The sequence below is a fragment of the Callorhinchus milii genome, unplaced genomic scaffold (assembly GCF_018977255.1).
Source record: "Callorhinchus milii isolate IMCB2004 unplaced genomic scaffold, IMCB_Cmil_1.0 Scaffold16, whole genome shotgun sequence".
In the NCBI taxonomy this organism is placed as follows: domain Eukaryota; kingdom Metazoa; phylum Chordata; class Chondrichthyes; order Chimaeriformes; family Callorhinchidae; genus Callorhinchus; species Callorhinchus milii.
Window position 1 is genome coordinate 3,532,836 of NW_024704757.1, and position 13,346 is coordinate 3,546,181.

At 46.3% G+C, this 13,346-nt stretch overlaps 1 protein-coding gene across 1 annotated transcript; it reads right to left on the reverse strand.

The window, feature by feature from the left end:
* Positions 1 to 3,501: 3,501 nt before the first annotated feature.
* socs1a (suppressor of cytokine signaling 1a) lies at positions 3,502 to 7,028 on the reverse strand. Its single transcript, XM_007904882.2, has 2 exons — positions 6,833 to 7,028; positions 3,502 to 4,410 (listed from the first exon to the last, which is right to left on the reverse strand). Exon 2 carries the CDS (start codon positions 4,339 to 4,341, stop codon positions 3,721 to 3,723), a length of 621 nt encoding a protein of 206 aa, XP_007903073.1. The 5' UTR covers positions 4,342 to 4,410; positions 6,833 to 7,028; the 3' UTR covers positions 3,502 to 3,720.
* Positions 7,029 to 13,346: the final 6,318 nt, after the last annotated feature.

Below are 13,346 nucleotides of genomic sequence, written 5' to 3' on the forward strand. Positions count from 1 at the left end.
CCTCCCCTCACCCTGACCATTTCCCCCCTCCTTGCTCCCTCCTTTCCCTCCCCTCACCCTGACCATTTCCCCCCTCCTTGCTCCCTCCTTTCCCTCCCCTCACCCTGACCATTTCCCCCCTCCTCGCTCCCTCCCTTCCCTCCCCTCACCCTGACCATTTCCCCCCTCCTCGCTCCCTCCCTTCCCTCCCCTCACCCTGACCATTTTCCCCCTGCTCGGGTCATGACCCAACTGTGCAGCGCCTTGGGACGTCCTCCTGACGTGAAAGGCGCTTTATAAATGGAATCTTGTTGTTGTTGTTGTTATCTTGGGGATTGTTGGCCAGGACACTGGGAGAGAGAAACTCCCTTCTCTTTTCAAGTAGTGCCATAGGAATCTTTAACGTCCACCAAGACTGGTAGACCTTTATTTCCTCCATCCTTTATTCCATTTGAAACACATACTTGAAAAGACATTTTTTTAATGGATGAGCAAGACTGGAGGCTGTGAGTCTCGATCTCTGAAACATTTCTCGCATTGCACTGTATACAGGAATAAGCAGGAAACATATTTAATCATTTGTGATATTCAGAGCAACAAGGGATGTTCTTTCAGTATTATTATTATTATTACACCCCCTCTCTCTCTCTCTCTCTCTCTCTCTTTATAATCCTGCTAAAAGCATCTGATTGGAGCTGTGAGTGGAACAGTGGCTGTACAAATTAGGGGGAAATAAAATCCACAAGAAATCATTTGAATTGAATTTGCCGTAAAGCAGGAGGACTATTTCAGACCAATCTGACTCTGGAGTTTTCCTCTTTCGATAAAGGATTAGACTAATGTCTGGTTTATGATCTGCATTGAGAGCATCGCTTGAAGTAGTCAGTCTCCCGCAATATGCGCTGATGATCCTGGACTTTGTTCCGGCAGCTTTTACGGGATATGTAAAAAGGAGAAGACAGGCTTTAAAAACCATGACCCTGACCGATGATTTAATTCAAACCCTGAGTATCTGTGTTCGGGGAAGCAGCATCAATGAGCTTTTCCAGTAAGTCTGGTAATGTCAGAAACTCTTGTGGTTAACTTATCACATGTGTCAGGTTAAATGGTGTTAGTGGTTCTGTGCTAATGAATATTATTTAACTCAGAGTTAACTTTCTGACTTGTTGGCTCTTTGTTACGGGCAATATTAATTTTAATCCTTTTAATTGTGATAACTTACGAAATAAATCTCTTGTGAACAAGCAGGTCAACACTCAAAGGGGATATTGCAATTGATCCTTTCTGTTTGTTTTTCTATATAAAATGTGGCTTAGCTAATTTGCATTAGGTGAGAACAGACACAAGCCAAGGCTTGGAGACGCTAGAGTATGTGTTGGGCGTAACTGCTGGAGTTTAACCAGCTAAAAGAATATAATTTGCCATTGAGAGAATCTAGTTTAGACTGAATCACAGACCTGGCAAGCTTTCCGCTGCATGTCCAGCCAGAGCAAGCAACATCAGTGTGAAGGTTTTGTGATGTCTCCAGTAGCTTTAGCATTGAAGAGTAAAATAATACTATCTCTGAACAAACACCAACTAAAACCGCTCGCGCTGGCAAATGTGTAACAAGACAAACAAGGTCTTTTTATGAGAATGAATCTGAAGTAATGATTCAAAGGAAAAATTTCAAAAAAGTTCCCTTCCTCACTGGTGCTTTTTCTTTTTTTTTACTGGTTGATAATTTGACTCAGATCAAAGTTTTCAAACACCGAATGTCACGAAAGTGAAACTCTCTGACGGCCTTTCTGCCATCGATGCTCTCAAGCGCTGCAGGTACAGGAATACGAGACTGTTACTGTACTCAGTCGGGGGGGGGGGTGTACCTTCCTGGTACACAGCGTGTCGGACGCCACTTTAAGTCAGTTCTTGAGCACTTTGTGCGCTGAGGCTGTGAGCATTACTGGACCCAACAGCTCTGTGATTCAGCCTAAACTCGATTCTCTTTCCTGTGTCTGTTTGCTTCTCTCTCTTTCTCTCGCTCGCTTTGCTGTCTGTTTTTTCACTTGGATAATTCTATGTGTGTGAGTGTCTTTCTGTCGTTCAGGTGCTCGATGCTTATCATTGTAATGACACCTTCGCAAACAAGCTACACAATAGAGATTATTTTGAATTGCACGACAGGGATTATTTTGTGAAATGAAACAACACACTCCCTGACCAGCGCTTTTTATATCCCTTGAAATAATCCTGCAAAGTCACACAATGTAACAGTCCTGGCCACAGGAAGCGGTTTATTGCTGGGAACAGGATATTGTTTGTTTTCGACCCAAATGCCCTTCTTTATTTGTTTATTAGTATTTCTGGACCATCGGGTTTCCATACCGTTCTATTCAGGACATTAAGTTCTTAATAACTCGACTCTGGCTCAAGTTGTCACTACCACTTAAGTCGTCATGCTGTCAATCTCCCAGCCGCATCTGTTTATGTACAGTATTTATACATATGCCAAACTCGCGGATAACTAGTCACTGAGCCCTTTATCCTTGGAATGATGAGTTATCAGGAGTTACTGTAGTTTCTGTGGAATCACTTGTTTTTGTATTTGGGGTTTGCAGAGGATGCCATCTCATCATGTCTAAACCACAAAGAGCCAATTGACGGATTTACAGACCATCAATTATTCCTGCTTCCCTCTATTCCTTTCCATTTGCTTTGTCACTTCTGTTTCTCTCTGTGCAGTTTTCTGTTTCTTACTGTGCAAACACACCCTGGTTCTTGCTTCATACTCCTGCCCCAACCATCCACAATACACCCTACAACCACCAAATACCTTGCCCGCCATCAAATTCTGCCGCACCCCAGGAGTCAGATGCTTCATGGAGGCAGCAGCAAAGCTTAACAGTGACTGGGTTCAAAGGGCAACAAAAGGATTTGAACCTCGTTACGCAGTGAGAATATCAAACTTCCCATTGGATCCTCATCTCAGTGAATTCCCACCATTCCAACATCTGGAAGCCAAACATTTTCACCCATAAAAGGGGCAGAGAAATTAGTGGGGCGTCCTGCCTCAGCCAACGTTACACACTCCATGCGATGTTGGCACATCATTGACATTATTTATCCCTATGGAGCCCTATAGTACACAGCGGCTCCAGCGCACTCACCAGCTCGGGAGCTATCGTGTCGCATCCAGCTGTGCGGCCCTAACTATAGGCCAGGCTGTGGTTTCAGGAGAAGAGAAAACTGAAGGAGAAAAAAAAAATAGCGGAGAGAAATATTTAAATTGAAAAAAGAAATTGCTATGGGCTACTTCTCGCGATCTGCCAATCGCAGAGTGGACTTGTTACTGTAAGGCTGGTGTGTTGGGGACCTGTTGACGAACTTCCCACCTGCAGATCCGAGGATTCCTAATGGACGTGTCTCTCAGTGGTTAAGGAGCACGAGGCAGGGTCCGTTTTACAATAACCCAAAACATGCACAAAATTAACTTGTAGAATGTTCATCATAAATTTTATTTTATTTAAAAAAATATCTTGTTTGTCAAAACTCTGCATAGCAGAGAGTATCAATGGGAGTTTTAGTCCCACATAGTGTAAACATATCGTTTCAATGTAAACAGTTAGAATGTTCAAGTAAAACAGGATGCTACAAAAGGCAGTAATCCAGGTGTGGACACGACAGGTATTTGCGGCCATCCCTCCAAAATGCCCAGGTTCCATTAGCTCCTCTTCACGTGTCCTGGTGGGGATAATGCTGCTTTTAAATCCGAAATGGAAAGACGTCAAGATACTCTCTGAAAAATGGATTTAACGGGAGCCGAGCAGTGTTCTCCTTCCCAAATGATTCAATAATCCTTTTCCTGCAGATCTCCTGCAGAGACTGCAACCTGACCTTCCGAAGAGGCTTGCCGAGAAACTTCTGGGGCGAGACTGTAAAGTGTTCGATTAACTTCATAACACAGTCGAACGACTCGTTGTGGCAATCCAGCCTGAAGAGTCCGTCCCGCAACCGTATCCTGGTGCTGATGGCCTCGCCGTGGGTACTCACACTGAGCGAGAAAAAGCAATTGTTCTGACTGCTGTCCCTGATCAAGAAGGTGCCCGGAGGCTCACTCTTTAGCTTGCTGTGAGCAACTTCCACTGTCATCGGCCCCCAGTAAAACCCACTGGCCTCCAGGTACCTGGATGCCCTGTTGACAATGAGGTAATCATCCATAGACCTGAACGTCGAGAAGTGAGTTTGCGGCTGGTGTCTGGCCCCGTCCCGCGGCTCTCCAGGCTGTCCAGGCTGGGCTCCGGCCTCCGCGACCTCCACTATCTGAGGCTGCAGTCGCTCTCTGGCATTGGCGGCTCTGTCAGTCAGATCACTGTCCGCCACCATCCTACAGCAACCACCAGCTGGGGTGGGCTCCCATCGCTAGCAGCCTCTTTGCAGTGCAGAACAGCAGTCCTGTGAGAGAGAGAGAGAGAGAGAGAGAGACAGTCAGACTGTGAGCTCCTGGAAGACTTCAAAGTCAGCACAGTAACAATAATAAGGGGTTGTCTTCCCATCGTTTCCTCGAGCTCTTATTGTGGTTGAGAGATGGGTTATCAGAAGGCGGACCTGTCGCTGTGACATGGGCAGGTTTAAGACAGCCACAGGTTAGGATAGGCGAGCGCTGTGAGTGTAATGTGTCACCAACTTCTGCTTTAGTGACCTGTGCCACAGACACGCTCACAATTCTGTAAGGTTCCCCCCCTCCCCCCACACCCCCCCCCCACTGCTCAGCCCCACGCCCAATCCCCGGGCTGACATGTAATGAAAGCAGGTCAGGTTTAAACACACTCAATACCTTCACCCACTCTCATTATCCTCCCACCCCACCCCCCCTAACCCCCACACGCGCACTCAATACCCACCCCCCTACACACTCATACACACGCAATACCCTCTCACCCCCACACACACTCAATACCCTCTCCCCCCCAAACCCTTCCAATACCCCCACACACACACTTTTTGTTTTTTGCAGGTGTAACTGAGAGCCATTATATGTTGTAATGTAGAGCATTTCTCTCCCTGTCCTGTCCTGTAGTGCCTGAGAGGGGCTGAGAGCTTCAGCCTCAATGTTCACTGCCTCTTTACACCCATGGTGGTGAGGGTGGGGCACGACCCCCCCCCCCCTCTCCCCCACTTTCCTCAGCTCCAACAAAACATTTCAACAGCAACTTCAGCTCCGCACACAAGTCTAAAGCCATGTCAGTCAGTCTGGCCGCTGCCCAGCCATCACCATCAGCCATCAGCCATCACCATCAGCCATCACCATCAGCCACCGGGTCTCTCTCACTCACTCACACTCTCAGCCACAGCGATCCTCAGCGCAACATACAGCACCGGCCACTGGCCCTCCAACATGTCCCGCAACTCAGTCACTGCAAACCTGACTGCTCACACCGGCTACACACACACTGCACACACACACACACACACACTGCACACTATACACACTACACACACTGCATACACACACTACACACACACTGCACACACACACACACACTGCACACTATACACACTACACACACTGCATACACACACTGCACACTACACACACACACTACACACACACACACTGCACACTATACACACTACACACACTGCATACAAACGCTGCACACACTGCACACTACACACACACTGCACACTACACACACTGCATACACACACACACACTGCACACACTGCACAAACACTGTACACTACACACATTAATAATAATAATAATAATCCTTGCATTCGATATAGTGCTTTTCACGTCCCAAAGCGCTTCACAGAACACTCTGTAAAGTGAATTGACTGTATATTTGTGGGCGAACGCGGCAGCCAATTGCGCACAGCAATGTCCCACAAACGGTCGTGGATTGAAAATGACCAATTTATTATTGTTTTGGAGGATTATTATTATTATTAGGGCTCTGTGTGGAGTAAGGAAACTGCCTGAGGTTTCACCCTGTGCCGGGAATTGAAATCAGGTCTCTCACTTGCAAAGTGAGTGCTCTAACCACTGAGCTACAGGACTCCACACTGTACACTACACACACTGTACACACTATACACACACTGTACACACTATACACACACTGTACACACTATACACACACTGCACACACTATACACACACTGCACGCACTATACACACACTGTACACACTATACACACACTGCACGCACTATACACACACTATACACACACTGCACACACTATACACACACTGCACACACTATACACACACTGCACACACTATACACACACTGCACACACTATACACACACTGCACACACTATACACACACTGCACACACTATACACACACTGCACACACTATACACACACTGCACACACTATACACACACTGCACACACTATACACACACTGCACACACTATACACACACTGCACACACTATACACACACTGCACACACTATACACACACTGCACACACTATACACACACTATACACACACTGCACACACTATACACACACACACTATACACACACACACTATACACTCTACACACACACACTGCACACACACTGTACACTACACACACTGCACACACTATACACACACTGTACACACTATACACACACTGCACACACTACACACTGCACACACTATATACTACACACTGCACACACACACTGCCCACTACACACACACTACACACACACACTGCCCACTACACACACACTGCACACACACACTGCCCACTACACACACTATACACTACACACTATACACTACACACTATACACTATACACAATACGTACAACCCACAGTACCCACTGAGGGCTCTGATGTATGAATTGGGGCTGAAAGCGGATTCTTACCTCTTCTGCATCAAAAACGATCGCTGTGATCGGAACAACTGCCGCTCAGCGCCGCTCCGGGCACTGCACTGTGCAAACACACACACACACACACACACACACCGGGGAAGGACTTTGTTTAACAAAAATACCCCTTCGGCTCCTTTAGTAGTTATACCACAACCTCTCCCCCGGTCCCGGTCCCGGTGTCGGTGTCAGTGTCGGTGTGGGTGTGGGTTTAGAGGCTATTGTAGGGGGAGAGAGAGAGAGTGAGTGTGTGAGTGTGTGTGAGTGGCAATGCCTCTCTCTCTCTCTCTCTGTGTGAGTGTGTGTGTGAGTCTCTCTCTCTCTCTCTCCTGTAAAAGGTTTTTATCCCAACTCCTCCCCTTAGAGTTACAGAGGGAGGGGGTCAGTGGGGGGAGGCGATGCTCTGGGGGGGGGGGGGAGGGGGGGGAGGAGGTGATGGAGGAGCACTTCCAAGAAATGATTGGGGCTCTGGTTTCAAACGAGGTGTCTCTTCTCGAGAAATCCTCCCATTTCACTTTCAGTTTCACTTCTCGTCGCTTCTACAAAATGTGTTTACGTTGTTGGTTTTTTTTTTGGTGTGTGACTGTGTGTCTGTCTGTGTGTGTCCTTTGAAGGGGGGGAGAAAGGGGGGGGGGGGAAGGGTGGGGAGGGGGGAGGGGAAGAAGAAAGGGGGGAGAGGGTGGGGGTGGGGGTGGGGGGGGGAGAAGGTTTGCGGGAGGTTAAGCACAAGGCTGTATTTCCTGCGAGCGTTACTCAGCCGTTGGCGTCTTTCACGCTCGAGCCTCACGGCGACTCCGACCCGGCTCTGTAAAGAGACTCGGCGTTAAAGGAAACTTAAAGAGACTCTCCCGCTCATAAGGAGGCGAGACTTGCCGCCGGTCTCTTCGTGGGCAGCGTCCTGAGTGCCGGCGAGGCTCGGGCGCGGAAGCCACGCGGGCTGGTTTCCCCGCAGCGCCCGGAGTTTTACCCGAAATGACAGCAGGTTTAGAACGAGACTGGCAGCGCGCCCGGTTGGGTCGGGCGGGGGGGGGGGGGGGACGGGGCGGGGCGGGGGGTAGGGAGGGTGGTGGGGGGAGTTTGAGGGCGTCATCTCAGGGATGAGGGGGCAGCTTCCAGTTCAGAGAAAGCCCAGGAGAGAGGGTTTTTTTTTGAGTGGGGGGAGAAATAATAATTTAGTCACTCAATCCGCGACTGTTTGTGGAACGCTGCTGCGTGCAATTGGCTGGCATCTTTCGCCCACCAACTACACAGTCACTTCGCTTTACAGTGTATCCCGTGAAGCGCTTTGAGACGTCTCAACGACGTGATAAGGCGCTGTATCAAACGCGAGGATTATTATTATGAGAGTTCAGAGCGAGGTGGCACCTTGCGAGCCTTTACTTTTGCTGTTACAACAATCAGTTTACGTCTTAAAAAAAAGTCTTTTCAAACAAACCTGTATGTTTTTAATTAATCTAATTTTTTTTTATTTATAAAAAAAATAATAAACTTTGGCTCTAATCCTTTGGCTAATCATCTAACTCTGTTGCAGCACGAACCGTTTCACAAGAGATGTGATGGGTTTGGTCCCCGTTTGCTGCTGCGATCGCAAAGAAATGTTGTGTTTTCAGATGAAAATAGATCTATGTATGCAGCCGAAAATATCCAGCGCCTCTCTGCCTGGTGGAGAAAAAAACGTGGGGGGAGAGAAAGGGACAGTGAGAGAGTCTGCTCCTGGCTGGGCTGGGGGCTGTGTGTAGTGTTTGCTCTGTGGGTGTGTGTCTGTGTGTCTGTCTCACTCACCCTAGTGTGCCCTGTGCCTGTGCTGGGCTGAGGGCTGTGTGTAGTGTTTGCTCTGTGGGTGTGTGTCTGTGTGTCTGTCTCACTCACCCTAGTGTGCCCTGTGCCTGTGCTGGGCTGAGGCTGTGTGTAGTGTTTGCTCTGTGGGTGTGTGTCTGTGTGTCTGTCTCACTCACCCTAGTGTGCCCTGTGCCTGTGCTGGGCTGAGGCTGTGTGTAGTGTTTGCTCTGTGGGTGTGTGTGTGTTTATCTCTCTCTCACTCGCTCACCCTAGTGTGCTCTGTGCCTGTACTGAGGACTGTGTGCAGTGTTTGCTGTGTGTGTGTATATGTGTGCATGCGTGTGTGTGTGTGTGTGTCTCTCTCACCCCAGCTCTGAGCACACGTGCTTTATGGTAAACCAGCCTGGGACTGCGGTGGGTGCCTTACGTTCAGAGCCAGATATGGTCTCCTCACTACACGCTACAAGAGGAAGCGCAGTTGCACCGCAGAGTTTTACTATAAAGTTCAGGAAGGTGTTTGACTCTTTCCCGGAATCGTTTTCTGACCTCCTTAGACTGACTGGATTTCGGGGAAGTGTCACTGAAAGTGTAAACTATCAAAAGCTGCTCAAAGCTCCACAGATGACATTACCAGCAATGTCACCAATGATTTTTTTTTATTCATCTCCCCCCCCCACCACCACCATTTCCTTGAATCCAACCAAATCCCTCGTTCCCCACTGCAAAAGGCAAGTTGAGTAAAACGCTCCAGAGTTGTTATGGGGAGGGGTGGGGTGGGGGGAGAGTGGAGGCTAATTGGCAATCAGTCATTTGAATGAGTTAACTTACTGTCAGAACCATAGTGAGACAGACCCTCTCCGTTGTAATTTTTTTACACACGCACACTGAGGTGCGAGCTATAATTAGTGCATCGATGGATGGGTCACCAGAGTGTAAACCCTGTCTGGTTTTCTGTAAGTGTGTCATGTGCGATACGGTAAAGTGAGACAGTGACTGAAGTGGGAGAATTCACCACTCATTCAAAGCCTGCTGACTATCGGCACACAAAAGCAGTTAAGACAAAGCACTTCCTCAACGTAATGTCAAATTACTCTTAGCGCAAGATAGCGGAGATACAAGCACACACATTAATCCACCTTGGATGTCCCTATGAAATATTTAGTATTTATAAAACATAAAATATTTTGCCACCTACAGAACTGTGATTTTCCACACGGGGCAAAACTACAGGGCAAATATGGTACCATTTTTGGTCCTCATTTGCTCATCAACAAATTGTTCCGAAATTCTATTTTGAATGAAAATATTAAATGGTTCTCAGAACCGCACCAGAGGAACACGTGCGATCCAGTGCGGAGTGATCTGAAGGTGAGCTGACCGGCTGACTTTTGTTTAGCTTGTTTTACGATGTGAGTATCTAATGCAAAGCAATGGGATGTTACGAGCATAGCGTATATATGTGTGTGTGTGTGTGTGTGTGATTCAGCGAGGATGACATTTGTGGTAAGGTTCAAGGGTCAGTTTTTGGTATAAGGTTTAATCATAACTGTTAGTTACCAGGTGAATGTCTCTGCGCAAGTGAATAGGCAAACTGTGTAGAGGAACACGGAGCTCTACAATGAAGCTCAGGTGCATGGAAGATGCTAGATTGTCTGGAACATCCCAGTGCAACCAATGTAAGAGTCAGTGACCGCGAGGGAGGGGGCTATATTCGTGCGTGGGATATTTTTACAGAGATGAATAAAAAGCATGTTGGTGACTTATATTTAGATGATGGTTATTTCTGTTTAGTCTGGGGGCGGTGTGATATTTGCACCACTCAGGAACAAAATAAGCACCAGACAAGCAGATAAAACCTTAGCTTGCAATAGTTAGTCAGCACTCAATAACCCAGGATATGGGAAGCATTCTGGTAAATTTTGGTATTTGCAGGCAGACACAGGTTCAATAACTAGGTCATTGGTCACTCAGGGACTTACGAATATGTAACCATTGATACAGTATGAGAAACCTAACTATTCACTGGATTTAGCCATTGTTCCAGCATTAAACCGTGGACGAGAATAACACACCCCAATATATAACACTACTGCACAAACCAGAATAATACAACCTAGTGTATGACCCACCTTAAACCAGAATAACACAGCCTATGTATAACACTACAGTACAATGGGTATATTGCACCACTGAACATCCTGGTAAAATCTGAATGGAATTAAAGCCCAGAGCTGTCTGACACCGGAATCTCCTCAGCAACCTATTTTGTGGGATGTGCTCTGTGCATAGTTATGCCCCAGGGAATCCAATCTTCACAAATAGCTGTCCCATAAACAGTCGTGAAGTGAACAATCAATTTTATTGTTGGGGATTGTTGGCCAGGACACCAGGAGAAACTCAGTTCCCTTTTCTGTTCCATGGGAGCTTTAGGGTCCACCAGAACAGGCAGATAGGTCCTTGTTTTAGCATCTCATCCAAAGGACTGCACATCTGACAATGCAATGCTGACTCCCAACACTGCATTGGAGCGTCAGCCTAGTCTGTGAGCTCAAAGTCCCAAAGTGGTGTTTGAACCCACAACCTTCTGATTCACAGGCTACAATAAGCCATCATTAAAACCCTCTTAAAGTAAATTACACAAAACTATTTCTTGAAGAAACATATTTCTATTTTCGTTTCTTCCTCCATGGATGCTTCCTCCATGCATGCTCTAATATTCAACTGATAAGCAGCTTTAAGGGTATCATTAATATTACTTCTGCCAAGAAATATGTTTGCATAAGTCTGGACAAGGCTCTGCCCACACCCATCACCACAAGACCAGTCCTTCATTCTCCTCCGATGATCCAGGCTGGTTTACCCAGCCACTGGGAAAGCCCAGTGGGACTGCCAGTCATAAGTGCATTTTGAGTTCAGGTCTTTTCAGTAACTTGCTAAAATCCAATGGAGGATGTAGTAATTTCTTAATTTTCCAGTAATTTTCCAGTTTAGTCAGAACTGCGTAAGTGTTTACCAGCCTAACCTACTGATAAATTAAATGCACTAGCCTCTAAAATTCTTCATACCATTGGCGAATTGGAATGTGCTCCCCGCTTACGGTTAGGCTCTGAATATTTGTGGGGCTGGTGAGCACATACTTTCTATTTGCAAATATAGCTGTTTTTATTTAGACTGGAAATATTAGCTGCACCACTATTTGAAGTTTTACAGCGTTGCCACACAAGTCTTCAAATTCACAGAAGTTCCCTGAAGGAGGACGAAGATTTCTTTGATAACATTGATGGATCTAATCCTGATGTCTTTCAGGGTGTTTTGTTTACCCCACTTTGGGGTCAAAATTTACAATATGCTTGTGAATGACGTTCCAAATGGGGAGCACGTAGATAAGGTAAAGGAGGGGACCGAGCAAGGAGCCTTGGGTTACACCACAGGTGAGAGCGAGAGGCGAAGTAATTGGAGGAGACAACGTGAAGGTGATGAGTCAATTGGAACCAGAGAAGTGCAGACCCACAGGGAATGTGTGTGTGTGGGGGGGTGGGGGGGAGGTGATGTGATTGAGGAGAAAAGAGAGCTCAACAGTGACAATGGTGCAGCAGATAGGTCGAGGAGGGGCAGAGACGTCATCAGTGATCACAATTCATAAGATCTAAACCAGAAGGATGTTTAAAGCTGAATTCAGTGTAATTGTTTCATTTGCAGCAAGAACTCCTGATGGTAAGATTAAGCACACTAGTAACAGCAACTCACACTAATAATTGGTAAGAATGGGTTAATGGTGGCTGACGGAATACCGATAAACTTATTAGTCGGTGTAAACTATGTTCAGTGTTTTCAATAAATAAACAGAATAAATACTTAAACTGGAGGTCTGAATAAACCACAGCCCATTTACAGCAGGCTGTGTTCAGTGTTATTACACAGTGCTTTCTATTCAGCAGAGTTCTTTGTAGAGCAAACAAGATGAATCATTCACACTGATTAACAAGGAATTTGGCGGTAGCTGGAATTGATCCATCTTCCGGGAGCTCTAAAGAACTGCACAGACAGACTGAGATTGTGTGTTTCTGATTCATTTTGAGCTGGAAGAGCGCACATGTTCCAGGTAAACTATCAGTTGTTTCGTCTGAATATCCATTTAGTCGAGACACAAAGCTTTTCATTCGGCAAACAGCCATACTACAAGAAACTGATGGAGGCAGAAGTTTGGAGACACAACCTTGCCAATTTAAAAAACACACAAGAGTTGTATAGTCTCTAGAGTAAAATGGATGTTTCTTTCCTAATTTTCTAAGAATAACAGACAAATTATGATTTTGGAGTTTTAAAAACTCTGGGTTTTAAGAAATCTAATGGACCATCATTTAATAACAATAATCTTCACATTTTGTTTTGCCCACACAATACACAGTCAATTATAATAATAATCCTTGTATTTGATATGGCGCTTTTCACGCCTTCTGGACCTATCAAAGCGCTTCACAGAATATGCTGCAAAGTGAATTGACTGTATATTTGTGGGAGAAACACGGCAGCCAATTGCACACAGCAGCGTCCCACAAACAATCGTGGATTGATTGACCAAATTATTACCTTTTTTTTTTGGAGGGATTATTATCCCCGGAAAAGCGATCCGACAATCGACTATAAACCGGGTTCCTACTTACCGCTAGGTAAGCAGCGGCGTGTGGAGTAAGGAAACTTACCCAACATTTTGCCCTGCCGGGGAATC

Excerpts from the sequence above, each read along its gene's own strand:
- socs1a (XM_007904882.2), bottom strand. The coding sequence starts at position 4,341 with ATGGTGGCGGACAGTGATCTGACTGACAGAGCCGCCAATGCCAGAGAG.